General features: G+C 43.3%; 1 protein-coding gene across 1 annotated transcript in view; it reads right to left on the reverse strand.

Annotated features, from left to right (window-relative positions):
* Positions 1-15,159, reverse strand: part of LOC101931484 (uncharacterized) — a 28,673-nt gene extending 13,514 nt beyond the window's left edge. The window contains exons 1-2 of the mRNA XM_005295233.4: positions 14,812-15,159; positions 4,898-5,119 (exon numbers count right to left, since the gene is read on the reverse strand). Of these exons, the coding sequence (XP_005295290.2) occupies positions 4,898-5,066 (169 nt within the window). The 5' untranslated portion in view covers positions 5,067-5,119; positions 14,812-15,159. The remainder of the gene's footprint in view (positions 1-4,897; positions 5,120-14,811) is intronic.
* Between the last annotated feature and the right edge of the window lie 6,542 nt (positions 15,160-21,701).

Here is a 21,701-nt window from a genome sequence, read left to right on the forward strand (position 1 = left end):
GAAAAATAGAAAGGTTACCTAGGAGAATGTTTCTGATGCAACCCCTGCAAAGTGGAAAAACTAAACAAGTCTTAAAATACAACCACAGGCAACATGAATGTAACAGCATGGGCTCAGGCAGCTATGCTTTTGGGTTTGGCTAAACTTCAGTCATCTTTTTTTGCCTTTGTAATGACAAAACCAAACCCAATGCTAACTTTAGTTTTGAATTCACCACCTGTAGGAAACATTTTATTTAGATGATGTTTAAAAAAAAAAGTGTATGGTACAGAGTTTAGGCATAGAAGTTTCTGGTGATCAGGGAATAACGTACAGATTATCAAGGGGGTGTGAAGTTCGGTTTAAGATCGGGTGGCAAAAGGAATACATAATCTGCAATAGCCCCGATTGGGGGTAAAAGTTAACGGTAGTAAAAGACAGAAATAGCTTGTCAGTAGGGGCTAAGCCCCACCAATAATGTCACACAACAGTACAGAAAGGCTGATGTACCTCAGGGTGCAATACCACCTGCAGCTATTGGGGGCTACTGGAGATATTGGAGCTACTCCAATCCCGGAGGCTAAACCAGATAATGTTGGGAGACGTCTGGCCCTGCAGCATATAGGTTGCAAGGCAAAGGGGGAGGAGGCATAGAGCACAGAACACAAGTTTCTGTGGGGCTAGCCCCACAGAGGCAAAATACAGGACTGTTTGCAGATGCTCCCTTCTACCTCTGCTCCAGAGTTGCCAGTTTTGGTTGGATGAATTCCTGGAGATTTTATCATATGACATAATCTTTAATTAAAGATTAATCTTTAATTTCTAGTAGGGAGAAATTAGTAATGGGGAAATTAAGTTTCGGTTTTGTAATGATCCAACCACTCCCAGGTTGGGTCATTACAAAATCTAAACTTAATTTCCCCATTACTAATTTCTCCCTACTATTACTCACATCTTCTTGTCAACTGCCTGTAATGGGCCACTCTCTTACCACTTCAAAAGTTATTTTTCCTCCCTTGGTATCCTGCTGTTAATTGATCTAGCTCATTAGACTGACCTCACACTTGGTAAAGCAACCCCGATCCTTTCATGTATTTATACCTGCTCCTGTATTTTTCACTTCATGTATCTGATGAAGTCTTGGGCTCTAGCCCACGAAAGCTTATGCCCAAATAAATTTGTTAGTCTCTAAGGTGCCACAGGGACTCCCCATTGCTATTCCTAAACAAAGTCCAGCATGCACACTTCTTTCAGTCTCTCTTGTCATACCTTTTTTTGGGGGGGGAGGTAAATTGATACTCAGCACATCAGACAAATGAGAATAATGTCCAAAAAGGAGAGTGCAAGCACTGATTGAAAATACTGGGGCCAATCCAATTAATCAATGGGAAAGTAGTTTTAAAATAGGTTTCCAATATTAAAACCCAAATTAAAAAGGGGTAGGGGTCTGTGAAGAGTTTGTGTACATACCTTAGAGCTCTATTGATGTTACAGTTGGTCTGTGGCTAGCACTTTCTCACCTTCTACTAAAGTAAGAAGTTTGTTTACTCAATACTTGCCAAGTCTATACTAAACACAGCCTCAAGACAGTCAGACATTTCATGACCGAGGCACTTGTCTCACCTGTCCTGTATTATACCCTATACTGAATAGATCTTCAGTGCCATGAGACATCAGGAGAAAGATATCTAATGTGTAGGGGGACCATGGCGTTGAATACGAGATGGGGTGAATTGAGCAGCATCTTCTTGGACTTGACTTAATGCTTTAGAATACAGGAGGAAGGGGATGTTAAATTTTATCCAACTTAGTAACTTCAGAGCCAGCACAAGATGAAGAGTAAATGAATACCATAAAGTAACATTGATTTTTCAGTGCTCTGGCCATGACATGAGACAAGTGAAGGAACAGGGTAGAAACAGGAAGCTTTCAGGGGATCCATAAATGCAATGGGAGTTAACTAATTCTGTTGAGAATACTGAGCCGAATTCACCACTGCATTACTCCAATTATACATGGCTGTAACTATAATGAAACCTCTGTTTTTGCTGGAGTTTTGAAGGTACAATTGTTTCTGGGAATCTTTGCTGATGTTTCTACCCTCTTTGTTTAGGATAAACAGGAACTGAGTACACACATAGTGAATAAACAGACTAGGAAAGCATATGGTGAGTGCCTGCCTCCCTCACTTCTCTTCCCACGAGGAATTGACCTGCTCTAGACATTTCAAGTTCTACTTTTGGTGCTGGGACAGGTCTCAGGACACTGATATGACAAGAAGTGCATTTAGGATTGTTGTTTTAGTGGTGAGCTTTGTTTTGGTATGTGTAGGGAAATGTTCATTGCTGGAACCTGTCATTTTTAGGCTGCTCCAGATACTTAAATAGGATCTGGTCCAAGAGGTGAATATAGCTGTACTGCTTGGTAATAGTGACCATAATATAATTAAATTTAACATCCCTGTGGCGAGGAAGACACCTCAGCAGCCCAACACTGTAGCATTTAATTTCAGAAAGGGGAACTACACATAAAATGAGGAGGTTAGTTAAACAGAAATTAAAAGGTACAGTACCAAAAGTGAAATCCCTGCAAGCTGCATGGAAACTTTTTAAAGACACCATAATACAGGCTCAACTTAAATGTATACCTCAAATTAAAAAACATAGTAAGAGAACCAAAAATGTGCAACCGGGGCTAAACAAAGTAAAAGAAGCAGTGAGAAGCAAAAAGCTATTCTTTTAAAAAGTGGAAGTTAAATCCTAGTGAGGAAAATAAAAAGGAGCATAAACTCTGGCAAATTAAGTGTAAAAATATAATTAAGAAGGCCAAAAAAAAAGAATTTGAACAGCTAGCCAGAGACTCAAAAAGTAATAGATTTTTTTTTTTAAGTACATCAGAAGCAGGAACCCTGCTAAACAACCAGTGGGGCTACTGGACAATCGAGATGCTAAAGGAGCACTCAAGGACAATAAGGTGGTTGTGGAGAACCTAAATAAATTCTTTGCATCAGTCTTCATGGCTGAGGATGTGAGGGAGATTCCCAAACCCAAGCCATTCTTTTTAGGTGACAAATCTGAGGAACTGTCCCAGATTGAGGTGTCATTAGAGGAGGTTTTGGCACAAATTGATAAACTAAACAATAATAAATCACCAGGACCAGATGGAATTCACACAAGAGTTCTGAAGGAATTCAAATGTGAAATTGCAGAACTACTAACTGTAGTCTGTAACCTATGATTTAAATCAGCGTCTGTACCAAATGACTGGAGGATAGCTAATGTGACGCCAATTTTTAAAAATTGGCTCTAGAGATGATCCTGGCAATTACAGGCCGGAAAGCCTGACTTCAGTACCAGGCAAACTGGTTGATACTATAGTAAAGAACAGAATTGTCAGACACAGATGAATGTAATTTGTTGGGGAAGAGTCAACATGGTTTTTGTAAAGGGAAGTCATGCCCCCAATCTACTAGAATTCTGTGAGGGGGTCAACAAGTATGTAGACAAGGGGGAGCTAGTAGATATAGTGTACTTAGATTTTCAGAAAGCCTTTGACAGGGTCCTTCAACAAAGGCTCTTAAGCAAAGTAAGATGTCATGGAATAAGAGGGAAGGTCCTCTAATGGATTGGTAACTGGTTAAAAGATAGGAAACAAAGGGTAGGAATACATGGTCAGTTTTCAGAATGGAGAGAGGTAAATAGTGGTGTCCCCCAGGGGTCTGTACTGGACAAGTCCTATTCAACATATTCATAAATGATCTGGAAAAAGGGGTAAACAGTGAGGTGGCAAAATTTGCAGATACAAAATTACTCAAGATAGTTAAGTCCCAGGCAGACTGCAAAGAGCTATGAAAGGATCTCTCAAAACTGGGTGACTGTGAAACAAAATGGCAGATGAAATTCAGTGTTGATAAATGCAAAGTAATACACATTGGAAAACATAATCCCAACTATATATATAAAATGATGGGGTCTAAATTGGCTGTTATCACTCAAGAAAGATCTTGATGTCATTGTGTATAGTTCTCTGAAAACATCCACTCAATGTGCAGTGGCAGTCAAAAAAGCAAACAGAATGTTGGGAATCATTAAGAAAGGGATAGATAATAAGACAGAAAATACTATATTGCCTCCATATAAATCCATGGTATGCCCACATCTTTAACACTGTGTGCAGATGTGGTCGCCGCATCTCAAAAAAGATATATTGAATTGGAAAAGGTTCAGAAAAAGGCAACAAAAATTATTAGGGGTATAGAATGGCTTCCATATGAAGAGAGATTAATAAGACTGGGACTTTTCAGCTTGGAAAAGAGATGATTAAGGGAGGATATGATTGAGGTCTATAAAATCATGACTGGTGTGGAGAAAATAAATAAGTAAGTGTTATTTACTCCTTCTCATAACACAAGAACTAGCGGTCACCAAATGAAATTAATAGGCAGCAGGTTTAAAACAAACAAAAGGAAGTATTTCTTTACACAACCTGTGGAACTCTTTGACAGAGGATGTTGTGAAGGCCAAGACTACAAAGGGTTAAAAAAAGAACTAGATAAATTCATGGAGATGGGTCCATCAATGGCTATTAGCCAGGATGAGCAGGGATGGTGTCCCTAGCCTCTGTTACCAGAAGCTGGGAATGGGCGACAGGGGATGGATCACTTGATGATTACCTGTTCTGTTCATTCCCTTTGGGGCACCTGGCATTGGCCACTGTTGGAAGACAGGATACTGTGCTGGATGGACCTTTAGTCTGAGCCAGTATGGCCGCTCTTATGTATTTCTATGCTGAATGTCCTCCTCAGCCTGTTTCCTGATGCCATTCAGCCCAAATTTCACTACTGAGTTCACTCCTGAATTTTGCTTTGCATATTACCTCTCTCAGGCACATGCTTTAGTTATAGTAAAGGAAAGTTTACCTTCACATTTACTTGATGATTTCTTTAGGTTTTGATTTTTACGCGTAGTTTCCTGGTCCATTGCTATCCGAGATGCAGTTGATTTTTTCCGTTTATCTTTACCACACCTCATTTGTCGTTTTCTATTCTTCACCTCTGAAGGCTTTTGGAATCTTGAGCGCAATATCATTGTTGGAGACCCTGGAAAATCCTGGTAACTGGTCTTGAAGCTCTCTTCTAGTCCTAAATAGTTCAATCACAATACTTTGCATTACAGATTAGAACAATTTTTTATTTTGCAACGATTGTTACCATATTGACTTTTCAAGTCTTAACAATTCAGATAAAGAAGGTTAAATTCAGTAAATTGTTGCTTGCTTGTATTTTCTAAAGCCTTGTCTAAGAGCAAACACTGTGTTGTCCAATGATGTTGAAATACAGTTAAGCTGGTTAGTATAGGCTCCCCCCGGCTAAAACAGAAAATTAACATGTCTTCAAACCAGCCTTGGCATTACCTGGGGAGCAGGAGACATTCGACCTCTACCCAAAACAATCTTAATTGTCAGAAAGGCCAAAATATATACAAAGTTATTCAGAGTTAAGTAGTGGAAGTGACAGTGATTGTGCTGTATACTGCCATCTCTGTCTGCTGAGTGTCATTTTTGTGACTAACAACACTGTTTAAAATAATCACCTCAATAGTAGGGGTGTCAAGGGATTAAAAAAATTAATTGTGATTAATTGTGCTGCTAAACAATAATAGAATACCATTTATTTAAATATTTTTTTATGTTTTCTACATTTTCAAATATATTGATTTCAATTACAACACAGAATACAAAGTGTACAATGCTCACTTTATATTTATTTTTTATTACAAATATTTGCACTGTAAAAAATAAGAGAAATAGTATTTTTCATTTCACCTCATACAAGTACTGTAGTGCAATCTCTTTATCATGAAAGTTAAACTTACAAATGTAGAATTATGTACAAAAAACCTGCATTCAAAAAAAACCAGTGTAAAACTTTAGAGCCTACAAGTCCACTCAGTCCTACTTCTTGTTCAGCCAATTGCTAAGAGAAACAAGTTTGTTTACAATAACGGGAGATAATGCTGCCCACTTCTTAATTACAATGTCACCTGAAAGTGAGACCATGCATTCGCATGACACTGTTGTAGCTGGTGTCGCAAGATATTTATGTGCCAGATGCGCTAAAGATTCATGTGCCTCTTCATGATTTGGCCATCGTTCCAGAGGACACGCTTCCATGCTGATGATGCTTGTTAAAAAAAGAATGTATTAATTAAATTTGTGACTGAACTCCTTGGGGGAGAATCGTATGTCTCCTACACTGTTTTTACTTGCATTCTGCCATATATTTCATGTGATAGTCTTGGATGATGACCCAACACATGTTGTTCATTTTAAGAACACTTTCACTGCAAATTTGATAGAATGCAAAGAAGATACCAATGTGAAATTTCTAAAGATAGTTACAGCACTCGACCCAAGATTTAAGAATCTGAAGTGCCTTCCAAAATCTGAGAGGGATGAGGTGTGAAGCATGCTTTCAGAAGTCTTAAAAGTGCAACACTCTGATGTGGAAACTACAGAACCCAAACCACCAAAAAAGAAAATCAGCCTTCTGCTGGTGGCATCTAAGGGTATGTCTACACTAAGAAATTAGGTCGATTTTTATAGAAGTAAATTTTTAGAAATCAATTTTGTACAGTAGATTATGTCCCCACTAAACGCATTAAGTCGGTGGAGTGCGTCCTCACTACCGTGGCTAGCATCGACTCATGGAGCCAGTGCACTGTGGGAAGCTATCCCACAGTTCCCACAGTCTCCGCTGCCCATTGGAATTCTGGGTTAAGCTCCCAATGCCTGATGGGGCAAAAACATTGTTGCGGGTGGTTTTGGGTTCATGTCGTCAGTCTCCCCTCCCTCCCTCCGTGAAAGTAACTTCAGACAATCGTTTTCTGCCTTTTTTCCTGGGTTTCCCATGCAGACGCGATACCATGGCAAGCATGGCGCCCGCTTAGCTCACCGCTGCTGTTGTGAGCATTGTAAACACCTCGTGCATTATACTGCAGTATGTGCAGAACCTGGCTAAGAGACGGCAGCACGAGGACGATTGTGAGGAGGACATGGACACAGAGGTTCCTGAAAGCACAGGATGTGGCAATTGGGACATCATAGCGGCAGTGGGGCTGGTTGATACAGTGGGCCCGGCAAACAAGCACAGACTGGTGGAACCGCATAGTGTTGCAGGTATGGGATGATTCCCAGTGGCTACGAAACTTTAATATGCGTAAGGCCACTTTCCTGGAACTTTGAGTTGCTTTTCCCCACCCTGAAGCGCAGGAATACCAAGATGAGAGTTGCCTGACATTTGAGAAGCGAGTGGCGATAGCCCTGTGGAAGCTTGCAACACCTGACTGCTACCAGCCAGTCGGGAATCAATTTGAAGTGGGCAAATCTACCGTGGGGACTGCTGTGATTCAAGTAGCCAATGCAATCACTGACGTTCTGCTATCAAGGGTAGTGACTCTGGGAAATGTGCAGGTCATAGTGGATGGCTTTGCTGCAATGGGTTTCCCTAACTGTTGTGGGGCGATAGCTGGAACGCATATCCCTATCTTGGCACCGGACCACCTGGCCAACCAGTACGTAAACTGCAAGGGGTACTTCTCAATGGTGCTGCAAGCACTGGTGGATCACAAGGGACGTTTCACCGACATCAATGTGGGATGGCCGGGAAAGGTGCATGACGCTCGCATCTTTAGGAACTCTGGGCTGTTTGAGCAGCTGCAAGAAGGGACTTACTTCCCAGACCAGAAAATAACCACTGGGGATGTTGAAATGCCTATAGTTATCCTTGGAGACCCAGCCTACCCGTTGCTCCCATGGCTCATGAAGCCATACACAGGCAGCCTGGATAGTAGTAAGGAGCAGTTCAACGATAGGCTGAGTGTAGGAGAAAGGGTGCGGAAGATTGGCGAGGAGCTAAGTGGTGGACCGAGTATGTGACTGAATGCAGTGATGAGCTGCCAAAATATTAACAACCGGTTCCCTCCTCCTCACCCCACAAGGGGATTGTGCCCCCCCGCCCCCTGGGACTCCTGCCCCATCCAACCCCCCACGTTCCTTGACACCCCACCCCCGGGACCCCTGCCCCATCCACCCCCATCCATATGGAACTTGGGGAGGAGGGCAGGCGCTTGTACAGTGGATGCGGCAATCTGTGCTCTTGTTGGCTTTCCTGCAGCTCCACCAGACACCAGAACATGTCCGTTTGCTCCCCCATTAGGCTCAGCATTGCATCCTACCTCTTCGCATCACGCTCACTTAATGATTTCCTGGACTCTGCCACTGAATGCCTCCATGCATTCAGCTGTGCCCTATCAGTGCGGGAGGACTGCATGAGCTCGGAAAACATGTCATTGCGAGTGCGTTTTTTTTCACCTTCTAATTTGCGATAACCTCAGGGACGGAGATGATGGGGGAGCATAGAAACATTTGCACCTGTGGGGGGATAAAAAGGGAGAGTAAAATTTAAGATGATACATTTCTGAGAACAAAAGAGAGACTCTTTCACAGTGAATCAAGCAATTTACAGCAGACAGCACATGTGCTTTAGGTACAAGGTTGCATTTTGCCTTTTATATTGAGCGCCTGCCGGTATAGGGACACATCACACATGGCTGGGCAACAGAATTCAGTTTCCAGGCAGCCATGGTAAGCCAAAGGGTATGCGGGTTTTGCTTCTAATGTCTTCATAACATGTGGGAATGTTTTCAAACTGCAGCACCCTCCTTTCCCCTAGCAAGCAATGCCGGTTGGGTTTGCCATTTAAAAGGAGGTGCTGCAGTTTTCGGATGGCTGCGCAGCACACACCTCCCCCTCCCACCGTTGTGTAGCTATTCTCAGGGATGATCCCTTTTAGCCAAGCGCAAACAGCCCAGCATGAACGGGGTCCTTTTACTGTTCCCTTACAAAAATTCCCCTATTTCAACCAGGTGACCATGAATGATATCACTCTCCTGAGGCTAACACAGAAAGATATAGATCGAATGTTGCTTGAATGCAACCAAAACCCAGGACCATTCGCTGCCATGCTTTGTGCTGCAATGATTCCAGTCTACTTGCTACTGGCTTGGCATGGTAAAGTGTCCTACCGTGGAGGACGAAATAAGTCAGCCCTCCCTGGAAACCTTCTGCAAAGGCTTTCAGAGTACCTCCAGGAGAACTTCATGGAGATGTCCCTGGAGGATTCCCGCTCCATCCCCAGACATGTTAACAGACTTTTCCAGTAGCTGTACTGGCTGTGAATGCATCCCAAGTCTTTAGGGCAAAGCAAACATTAAACACTATCGCTTTAAAACCCTGTACTGTACTTACAAATGTGCACTCACTAGAGGTGCCTTCTCTGCCTTCAGGGTCGGGGATCCCGCCTTGGGAGGGTATTGGCTCCAGGGTGATGAAAAGGTCCTGGCTGCCGGGGAGAACGGATTCACAGCTTGCCTGCTGCGCATTCTCCTCCTCCTCCTCCTCCTCCTCCTCTTCTTCATCCACAAAATTCTCCTCTGTGTTGCGTGAGACTCCCCCCTTGCAGGTGTCCACAGACAGTGGTGGGGTGGTGGTAGGGTCCCCCCCCTAGAATGCCATGCAGCTGATCATAGAAGCGGCATGTATGGGGCTCTGACCCAGAGTGACTGTTTGCCTCCTTTGTCTTTTGGTAGGCTTGCCTGAGCTCCTTGACTTTCACGCAGCACTGCTGTGTGTCCTTGTTGTAGCCTCTGTCCATCATGCCCTGTGTGATTTTGGCATATATATATTAGCATTTCTTCTTTTTGATCTGAGTTCTGCCTGCACAGATTCTTCTCCCCATACAGCAATCAGATCCAGTGTCTCCTGTTTGGTCCATGCTGGAACTCATTTGCGATTCTGGGGGGACTGCATGGTCACCTGTGCTGCTGACCAAACAGGAAATGAAATTCAAAAGTTCCTGGGGCTTTTCCTGTGTACCTGGCTAGTGCATCGGAGTGGAAAGTGCTGTCCAGAGCAGTCACATTGGAGCACTCTGGGATAGCTCCCGGAGGCCAATAACGTCGATTTGTGTCCGCACTACCCCAAATTCGACCCAGCAAGGTCGATTTTAGCACTACGCCCCTCGCCAAGGAGGAGTACAGAAGTCGATTTTAAGAGCCCTTTAGGTCGACGGAATGGGGTTGCTTGTGTAGACGCATTCATTATAAAATCGACCTAACGTGACTAAATTCGACCTAACCCTGTAGTGTAGACCAAGGCTAACTCAGAGGATGATGAAGATGAACATGCATTGGTCCACATTGTTTTGGATCATTATCGAGCAGAACCTATCATCAGCATGGATGCATGTCCTCTGGAAAGGTGGTTGAAGCATGAAGGGACATATGAATCTTTAGCGCATCTGGCACATAAATATCTTGCGACACCAGCTACAACAGTGCCACACAAACGCCTGTTCTCACTTTCAGGTGACATAATTAAGAAGTGGGTAGCATTATCTCCTGTAAATGTAAACAAACTTGTTTCTCTTAGCAATTGGCTGAAGAAGAAGTAGGACATTGTTTTATTTTTGAGTGCAGGTTTTTTTGTACATAATTCTACATTTGTACGTTCAACTTTCATGATAAAGAGATTGCACTACAGTACTTGTATGAGGTGAACTGAAAAATACTATCTCTTTTGTTTATTTTTACAATGCAAATATTTGTAATCAAAACAATATCAAGTGATCACTGTACACTTTGTATTCTGTGTTATAATTGAAATCGATATATTTGAAAAGAAGAAGTCCAAAGCAACCCCTCATCACAAGACAGACTGGGGCAAGATCCAATGTGGCCACATCCCCATGAACTTTCAAACTCTATTTTTTAAACTTTATTGATATTTTTGTGTTAGGTGTGGTGGCTCGTGCCTGAAATCCCAGCTACTTGGGAAGCCAAGACTGGCAGACTGCTTGAGCTCAGGGGTTCTGGGCTGTGGTGTGCTATGCCGATCAGGCGTCCGGTGCCACTGACAGCTTGGCCAGCGGGTGGCTGAAGGACAGGCTACAACAACACAAATGGCGTGTTGTGACTGGTGCTCTCTCTGTGAGGGCTGATGGCCCAATTGATCAAGATTAGGAGGTGATATTGTTTGTATATAAAATAAACATATAACTAAATGAAATACCATACAAATAACAAAATTCAATGTTCATTATTTGTAAAACCTGAAACAAAACAAACCCTGAACCCATAGTGGTGGTGCAGGGTATCAATTATTAAAGTGACTAAATAGGTAAAATGAGAACATACCCTAGGAGTATCGGGGACTAATATATACTAAATTGCAAAAGTATGCAGTAGGGTCATGTGTGACCAGACATCCTCATTTTTTCCCAAGCGTTTCTATTAGATCAAGTCATTTTTTTCCATTGCTGCAACAGTAGAGAGCTTGTTAAGCCAGTCTATGTCTAAAAGAGGAATGGCAGATTTCCATTTTCTCAAATTAACTCTTTTGGCCACTAAAAATTTACTGCAACTTCTTAATGTTAACTGGTATTACCAATTCATCCCTAAAATACACAGCTTGGAGAAGGAAAGATAGCAACAGTTAAAGTTTGAGAGAGCACTGAATATGGTGTTCCAGAACACATGCATTTTTTTGACAGATATAGAGGTTGTGTGAAAGATTGGCTTGTGACTGTTTGCATCTCAACATTCAATGTGTTGCCAATTTAGCTTTAAGCCAATTTAGCTTTAAGTTTTAAGTCTAGTAGTGACTGTTTAATATCTTGTTCTGGAAGAATCACAAGGATAAAGAACTTGAAGTATCTTTCACATTATGCCAGATATTCTCCCATGTTTCTGTTGTCATGATAAGGCTAAATTCTTTTCCCCATTTTTCTTTGAGACTGAGATTGAGAGGGTAATTGAGAGAGTAATACAGAGTTGGGGTGGGGTCTGGGCAGGCAGTTGGGGTGCAGGGGACAGGCTCTGGGAGGGAGTTGGAGTGCAGGGGGACGGGCTGGGGCACGGGGTTGGGGTGCAGGAGGAGGGGTGGGGGCGGGCTCTGGAAGGGAGTTGGGGTGTGGGATTTGGGCTGGGTCAGGCAGTTGGAGTGCAGAGGACAGGCTCTGGGAGGGAGTTAGGGTGTAGAGGACAGGCTGGGGCAGGAGGAGGGGGACGGGCTCGGGGATGGAGTTGGAGTGCGGGAGACAGGCTGGGGCAGGATTAAAAAAGAACTAGATAAATTCATGGAGGATAGGTCCATTAATGGCTATTAGCCAGGATGAGCAGGAATGGTGTCCCTGGCCTCTGTATGCGAGAAGCTGGGAATGAGCGACAGGGCTTGATCACTTGATGATTACCTGTTCTGTTCAATCCCTCTGGGGCATCTGGCACTGGCCACTGTCAGAAGACAGGATACTGGGCTAGATGGACCTTTGGTCTGACCCAATAGGGCCATTCTTATGTTCTTATCTTTTATTTGACCAACAAAAGTTGGTCAAATAAAAGATATTACCTCACCCACCTTGTCTCTCTGTTTCAAACATATTAGCCTATGTATTTATGAGGCTTTTCAATCAGATTAAGTTAACTCAATTGTATTAATGCAGTTGAAAATTTTCAAAGCTGAAAATATGAGGAATGACTTAATTACATACGATGCACTGTCATTGTTAGTGATCACATGGAAGCCAGTAGGATATTATAGTACAGTTAAACACTCATTTAAACTTGTTACAATACACTACTGCTATTTTGGGTTGCCCCCTCTTAATTTCTAAAGTGGGGTTCCAGACACAGTTTATTTTGTCTTCACAGCAATAATATTTCCACTTTCACATAGATATACAGTGTTAGCCTGCAAGGAGTAGGAGCTGAAAACTTCCCTGGGAATGTTTGACTGTCATACACGCCGTATATGAGCAAAACAATGTTTCCGACCAATAACATTCACCCCCATTTTCAAATTATTAAACCATTCCACATAATTTATGCATTTGATTAAAATTTGCATTGCATCTGACTTTCCAAATAATCTTGCTAACTTGTGCTTATGAAGAAATTTACAAAAACAATACTCCTTAGTCACTAACATACTGGAGCTACTTACGTCAGTTTACCCTTAGAATAGTTCCAACTGTTTAATACACTTGAACTGTGGCTCCCAAACTTAGTTTTGGAGCCCCACTGTAATAGTGGCCAATACCATTCAGGACGCAAAAACTCATGATACTTATATTTCCCAACCTCCCTATCTAAGAAGGTAGCATCTGACTTTATGATGAGAAACTAAGACCCAGAGGTATTCCCTGAGGAGACAGCACACTTGCAACTAATTTTCAAAAGTAACTATATGAAGTGGACAGTCTCTTAGGAAATTTGCTGCTGTTGCTAAGAGAAAAAACTACTCCTAATTACTGAAGGACTGTTACGAATCCATGCACTTTTGTTTAATTGAGTTGTGAGCCTTGTTTAAATAAAGATTTGGAGGAACTGAAAGCTTCAGTGATGGAGCTTCACTTTTTGTTGGCCCTGTAGAATAAATAACCAACCCTTTTTCCCAAAACAAAACAAAACAACAACAACAAAACAACAACAAAACATTTTAACAACTGTAAGTAAAAGGAGCTCTTGTTGATTGTGAGAAGGACTTTGGAACTGGACTTGCTCACACACCTCTTGAGACAGACTGACCGGCACACTCTTAACCCCATCTTCCCCACCACTATCACCAAGATATCCCCCTGCAGTTATCACCTTCTCTCCATTTTTCTATTTTCTGTCTCTTACTCCTGGCTTTTATTAGCCGTTGTATCTATTTTGTGTCTCTTTTCCTATGTGATTTTTTTGGCCTTCTATTTTCTGTCACACTTCCCCCCCCCCTTGTTATTTTGTTCTTTCTTCTCCTTCTTTCCTCCCCTCCCCCTTTTCCCCCAACACCCTCAGAGAGACCATGATGTACACACACACTACCTTAACCAGAAAACTATATACTGCTTAGGGTGGGAAGTCTGAGTCCATTGTTTGCTCCAGGAGTGGAAAAAACAACTGCTGCTGTTTTGTTTGTTTGTTTGTTTTAACAAACAAACTGAGTATCAAGGGAGCAAAGAAGATTAACTTGGGCTGCTGAAGTGTTTGATCTTGCAGTCAAATAAATCTGAACAGATCTCATGACTGATTTCAACAGGGAGTCATCCCAGAAGAAGAGAGTGTTAGAAGAATTTGCCTGATGCATTAGTCACATCTGCAAGAGCACATCTAGGGAGGGGGACAAGACAGATCCAGATTATGCAGCTTTCCTTATCCCCCCTAGAGTTCCCCTTTGCCCTGCCCTGCTTCCATTTCCCCAACACACAAAATGATACTATTTCTATTATAAACTAACATATAATACTGAATATTAAAGCAGAATTTAAAAGCCTTGGAACTCACTTCCAATGCAGCATGATCCAAATGTTATTTCAGTCTATATATAAAACCAAGGTAAGTTCATAACTAAATCTCTTCATGAGAAGGGACAAGCATTTTTCACTAAATGAGATTGAGGAGCAGTTTATACTCAAATTGAAAAATCCTATTTGGCAAAGGTAAATCAGTAACTCCTTTGGGTTTGATGTAAGCCTTTAAATATTACAGTTAAACAACAGATTACATAGAACCTATACCAACTTGAAGCACAGTCTTGATCAACTGAATTATCTTGCAGTTAGTTAATCTTTAGTAAATCCACCAGTTAAAAATGGGAAAGAAATTCAGATTGAAAAGGACACTTCAAATCATTTAAAAGCCAATTGTAGAATCATTTTTAGTTTCTAAACTTGCTGTCTGATAAAATCCTTTTAAGTGAAGCCCTTGTAGAAACCTGTTGTAACCTATTCTTGCTTACCTTATTGCGCTGGCTAATGCCTTCGCTGCAGTAGTTTGGTTCAGAAATTGCTCAGTCACATCCAATTTATTCACTGAACATATGGCAGAGAGCCAGACCATAAAAGAAAAAAAGTTGGATGTGGATGCAGTCCTTTCACAGGATGAAATCATGAGTGCTTGCTGCAGTCCTACACCCACACAGCCACAAAAATCCAACTAAATAGCCGTTGTGCAAGAGGACTCTATGGGGTTTGGACATGATCGAAACAGGCAACCTTTTCTACATTCCAATTATTCTAGATCTACCCAAATGGTGGAATGAAATGCCCAGTGTTTTGCTAATGCCAGACACTTTTCTCAAAGGGCCAGCTGCTAGAAAGAAGACTTTCTTCCAGTAAGTACGAAAAGAAAAACACATGCGAAAACAAGATCAATATTAGTAATGCAATTTGAGTAGCCTGTTAAACTTCGCAAAGATTATGCAACAGTTTTAGGACCCGATTCACAGCCTTTTAGTTGGTGAAAGAGTATTATAACAGGAGCATGGCCAACAGACCATCCACTTTATGAAAAAAAGGGGGAAAATAAGTGCCAAAAATCAAAACCTTAAGCACAAAAATACAGCATCTAAATATGGACAATTTGATTCTGCCAGCTTTATGTTGGTGGAAGAGCTGGTCTACAAATGGTTAGGGTTGCCAACCCTCCTGGTTTCGCCGGGAATCTCCCGGAATCAGGCCCCATCTCCTGGAGGCTACTGAAGCCAAACTGGGAGATTTTAGGCTCCCTACCTGCCCTGGCCCTGCACTGCTCCTGGAAGCGGCCGGCAAGTCCCTGCAGCTCCGGGGGTGGGACAGGGAGTCTCCATCCGCGCCCTGAGTGCCGACTCCGCAGCTCCCATTGGCTGGGAACTGCAGCCAATGGAAGCTGCGGGGGCAGCACTTGTGGGTGCGGGCAGCATGCGGAGCCCTCCCACAAGGGGCCACAGGGACGTGCCGGCTGCTTCCAAGAGCAGTGCAGGGCCAGGGCAGGCAGGGGGCCTGCCTTAGCCCCGCTGTGCTGCCGCCCAAAGTAAGTGCATCCTGGCCAGATCCCACACCCTTCACCCCCTCCTGCCCCCCAACCTGCTGTCCCAGCCCTGAGCCCCCTCCCAGAGCCAGCACCCCAAACTCCCTCACACATCCCCTGCCCCAGCCCTGAGGCCCCTCCAGCACCCAAACTCCCTCCCAGAGCCTGCACCCTTCATCCCCTCCCACACCCCAATCCCTTGCCCCCCCAGCCCTGAGCCCCCTCCAACACCCAAACTCCCTCCCAGACCTTACACTCCACACTCCCTCCTGCACTGCAATCTCCTGCCCCAGGCTCAGCCTGGAGCCCCTTCCCATATTCCAAACCCCTCGGCCACAGCCCAGAACCCGCACCCCCTCCCACACCCGAACCTCCTGCCCCAGCCCGGTGAAAGTGAATGAGGATGGGGGATAGTGAGCAACGGAGGGAGGGGGGATGGAGTGAGTGGGGCAGGGCCTCAGAGGAGAGGCAGGGTGGGGGCAGGAAGTACGGCAAGGGTGTTTGGGTTTGTGTGATTAGACAGCTGGCAACCCTACAAATGGTAGAAATCTGGAACAGTGATCTCATAAAATTTCTACCAGCTTGGATTCCAGCTCACTCGGTCCTGGAAAACAGGCCTCTTTAGATTTTGGTTCTCACTTAGAACCAAAATGCTAAGTGTGGGTTTGGCTCTGAGTTTTGGGTCTAATCCCAATGGATTTTAAGGAGTGCAGATTAAATATTGCCTAACTCCTAATTCAATGCAGAAATACAAATTAGGCTGTGACAATGAAGTGTTGATATCAAAAGTTCCTCTGAGACATTTCTTCAATGTAATGTTTTTTTTCAAAGTGGTGAAGATAATAACTACATTTGGCTTTAGGGACTGTTTTACAGCAGTTTCCTGAAACAGACAAAGTCTGACACAGCAAATCTATCAATGCATTTTTTTTCTTGGAACGTGCAGTTCTGAGGAGCAGTTTTTTCTAAGAACTAATATCCATTGTTATCATGCTTCTTTTCTTGTTCACATAGGATACTACAGTTGTACTATATAGGCAATAGCATACTCATTTTTAGTCCTATCTGCTGCTTACAATACTTCCAAACTGTCATTAACTAGTTTGATTTCTTGCTGAGCAATAAAGCTCTTCTTTTCTTGCATTGTATGCCATTCAAAACTGTAGTCTGTCCTCACTTTAAAGCATTTGGGCACGTCTCTAAGGTGCCACAAGTACTCCTGTTCTTTTTACTTATGGCTTCATTTACACCTATTTAACCTCCTCAACTTCTGAGGTGTTGGCTGGGTACAACTGAGGGCAGAATCTGGCCTTGTACAACTAATAAGTTTTGAAAAGATTACGGATGACTGTATTGATTTGGCCTGCACAACGTGATCATGTCTATACTGTACTAGAATCTTCCAATTCCAAGAATACTTCCTTCTTAAAAATACACAGGAAAAAAATGTGAAAGATAATGCCCAGGGCCTTTCTAATGCTGCCCAGATGCTTGTGTATTTCTCTGAGTTCTAAATGCTATACTGAATGTTATTTCAATTGTTTCCTACTTATTGTGAGCCAGATTGTGCTTGATCCATACATAGACCACAGACATGAAGGGGAAGAATCCTGAACAAGGGAGTTCTTGTATTAATTTTGATGGAGTGTTAAAGGTGTTAGCATGAACCTGTTATTGTTTAACATTAAGCTGTTTTAAACAAGATTTGGGGTTTAGTATACAGCAGTGGTTCCCAAACTTTAACAACCCGCGAACCCCTTTCACGAAAATATCAAATCTCGTGAACCCCCTCCTAAAAATGAATATTTCCAGGGATTTTCTCTCTTACCTGAGCATAAATGATAGAAGCAGTGATCTTGGAAATCATTTGGTTTTTTTATGACATGTTTATTGCACACTATTTATTATTACATTATTATTTATCATTGCAGTATTAAATTTATTACATTATGAAAACGGAAACACTCTTCCAAAGTATGTATTTAAGAAGCCAACTCAAATAAAGAGTTCCTCCCACAAGCATTCGGGTCATGAGCAGTTCAGGCAAACCAAACATGACTATAACACAGCTTAAACTTGTTTTTCATAATAATTTTAAAAACAACACTAGCAATCTATTTAATTTTAGAAACAGCAAAAAATATCCACCTCCCTTTCCATTTTTCATAAGGAGTCTTGAAGTTTAAATCTCCTCAGTGTGATGGATGCACTTGCTTTGATTTGCATAGCTCTTGGAAGTCTGGAACCACTGAAGAAAGAGTCTCAGGTCTGGTTCAGCACTGAGTCTGTTTCTGTATTTGGTACTGGTACGAGTAAAATGCTTTCTCGCATAAGTATGTTGTTGAAAACGGTAACAAAATGATAGTAGCTTTTTCTGCCAGCATGGGATACTCGTTTCTTAAACTCAGCCAAAAGTTGATCAGTGACAGACTTCTGAAACTCCTTTTCAGTTCATAATCACCAGAGATCTCAATCAATTTCTCTTTTTCCTCAGTGCTCAATATCTGAGTTGAGAAAGTGGTATCATCAAAGGGGTTTTGAATCCAGTCAGTATCGCTTGACAGAGCTGGAAAGTATTCCCTGAACGTTGAGCAGTTATATTGGTTTTAGTGCATTGATCCAACCAAAGTTTATGTTCTGCCAGGAAGTCATGAAGAGTAATGAAACACTCAGTTTGATTGTTTTCCAAACACTTTTCCCAGAACTGAGACTTCTTTATCATGGATTTCAACACGCTGAAAACTGTTATATTGAGGCCTTGGAGATAAATTTAGGTCATTAATCTTCGAGAAAATGTCTGCTAAATGAGCTAGGCTCTGGAGCAAGACATGATTTTCCATACAGATGGCAAGGTGGACAGGGTGGCTGTTGAAAAAAACAAGGATTTCTGTTTTAAGCTCAAACAAGCGCATAAGGATTTTGCCATGTGAGAGACATCTAACTTCGGTATGTGTAAGGGGACTGTTGCCCCCTTACTAACATTCAGTGGGGGTGTTTTGGCTGGCTAGCTCTCAGCATTAAAAGGGGAAGGGTCGATGGCAAATCAGGAGCCTGAGACTGACAGTCCCCAGGAACAATGGGGAGAGGCCAATGCTCCAGATCAGCCTGACTGACAGGGCGGGCAGCTAATCAGCATGACAGGAGGCCAGGGGGTCCCGTCCTCCGTGTGAACTGGAATGGCCTGGGTCAGACTGAGTGGGGCCGAGCTAAGGAGAGAGCAGGGGCCCGAGCTAAGCTGCTGGGAGCAGGGCTGCAGCCCCAAAGCCAGAGCACAGCCCAGAGAGAGCAGAGCTGCCCTGGGAGGAGAGCTGCAGCAACCGGAGCCAGAGGGGCCAGACAAGCAGCCAGGAAGCAGGTCAGAGCTGGGAGCAGAGTCACAGAAGCAGCCTGCAGAGCAGACCTGTCCAGGGGGCAGAGCTGCAGCAACCAGAGCCAGAGAGGCCAGAGAAGCAGCCCAGGGAGCTGGAGGCAGAGCTGCAGCAGCAGCCGTGCTGAGGCCGAGTGGAGCCGGAGCTGGGGCTGGGGCTGGAGCAGTCCGGAGCCGGGTGCAGTGAGCAGCTGGGGAGAGGAGGGGGACCCTGGGCAGTGGGCCCAGCACAGGGAGACACCTCAGCCAAGAGGCTCTGCAGGCCAGACTTGGAGGGGATCATAACCCCGATCAGGCAGGGGCGATGCTGGGAAGAAGGGTCCTGCCACCTAGAGTCTGAGAGCGTGTGGCCACCGCCAGAGCATGTGTCCGACCCGCAGCGTCTCTGCAGCACAGCCAGGGCCTGAGAAGGAGCCTGGGACCTACAAGGAACAGACTGAACTGCCCTGATGTTCCAGAGACACTATTTGTGATGTTCCCTGCCACAGAGCAGGGTGACGTGTTTTCCTTTAACCTTTCCCATTTTTCCTTATTCTTTTTTAAAATTAATTGTTAATTAAACAACTTGTATTTGCTTTAAATTGTATGAAATGATCCGTGGGTCAGGGAGGTGCCCAGTGCAAAGAGAGGACCCCGGAGTGGGGACACCCTAGCCCCTGTCCTGGGTGACCACAGCAGGGTTGGGGGTCGAGCCCCCCAGGAATCCTGGACCCAGCCTGGTCGGGGTTTACGAGGACTCTGCCAGACAGGAGAGTGGAAGGGGAGTCCTCAAGGGCAGGGAGGCCTCTGGGTAAAGGAAGTGGGAGTGAGGACTCAGATCCTTTCGCCAGCCCACTTCACCGGGGTAGTGCAGAAGCCAGGAAAGTTCCCCACAATAGCGGGACCATTCCCCCGCTTACATATGGGACAATAGACAATTGTTTACACTACCCATTTCTTCACAAAGTACATGAAATATTCTGGAATTTGTTGGCCATGATTTTATAAAATTCACCATTTTCACGGCATTGTCCAGCACTTCCTTCAGTCCCTCAGGCATGCGTTTTGCTGCGAGGGCTTGCCTATGGGTACTGCAATGAGTCCAAGAGACCTTTTTTGTTCGAGCTACAAATCCAGTATACTTCCCCATCATTGATGTGGCCCCATCAGTGCAAATGCCTGACAGGCAATGAGGCAATCTATTTCGTTTTCTTGTGTGGAGGAAAATGGCCTAAGGCCTAAACTTTGGCTAAACTTTGGTCAAGTGAATGGTATGTATGGTCAGGTGAACTGTATGTGTGGCCTGGAGGAAGGAGGAAGGGCGGGGGGGTAAAAGGAGAAAGGTAGACAGAAACTACAGAAGCAGAACTAACCGTTTGTAACAGTCTATGATTAATAGCTGCCAGGTGGCAGAGCAAACCGCAAAGGCACAACTAAGAAAAATAGGAGAAAGCTTGCTTTGTTTCATCCCTTATATGGATGTAAAATTTTAAGGAAGTATATGTAATTTTGTGGCTTTATCCTATATAAGCTCTCGTATTTTATCCATTGGGGGGGGGTTCGGCTGCCTTGGCTGACTCCCCCATGCTTTCATGTTCAATTAATCAATAAAGGAGCCTCAGGCTGTCTGATCAAAATCAATCGTGTGGTCGATTTTCCACAAGACTTGAAAATATACATTAGTCCGATTGAAGATATCTTCTCCAGTTGTACGTTCTTTCCGGCAAAACAACAAATCTTCAATCATACCTTCATTCACATAATGTACAAACACTAGCAAAATAGATAGATTAGCAACATCAGTTGATTCATCCAACTGTATAGCATAATATGGACTATTTTTCACTCTATATACAATTGTGGTCGCTACATTACTTGACATGTCATTAATTTTTCGTGACAATGTACTATTGGACAAAGGTACTATGTCAATCCCTTTTGCAGCCTTTTCTCCGAGCATGCAATGAACTATGTCTTTTATACATGGACCAATTAAGCTCTTTGCTATGGTATGGGTTTCTGATGCTTTTGCTACTCAGTAGCTCCCTCGGTATGATGATTCAAGTGCATTTTCGTTATCAGTACTTGCTTTGCATACAAAACTGGTGATGTCACTTTTCCACTCAGCTAATTTTCGCTTGAAAAAAATCAACAGGCTTGTCAAGTTGTGCGGGGTGCCAAGTTTTTAAGTGGCGCTGAAGTAGAGAAGGTTTGAGGCTGCTGTTTGCTAGAACATCACCACAAATTACACACTGTGGTTTTGGACACTCTTAATCGCCAATGCATGTAAAGCCATATTTTATATAATTGTCATATTTTCTTTTCTTCATAAGCAACTTTCCAGTACCATCATGATCATTTGACTTAGATTTTCCACACTTTGGACTTGACAAAACACTAGCTGATATCAAACATTTGTTTTCTCGTGTCTTTACACTTTCCGTTTTCAGCCACATGTCCATACTGGGTGTACAACAGTTCAAATAAAAAATAAA

The sequence above is a fragment of the Chrysemys picta genome, chromosome 6 (genome assembly GCF_011386835.1).
Source record: "Chrysemys picta bellii isolate R12L10 chromosome 6, ASM1138683v2, whole genome shotgun sequence".
Taxonomy (NCBI): Eukaryota; Metazoa; Chordata; order Testudines; family Emydidae; genus Chrysemys; species Chrysemys picta.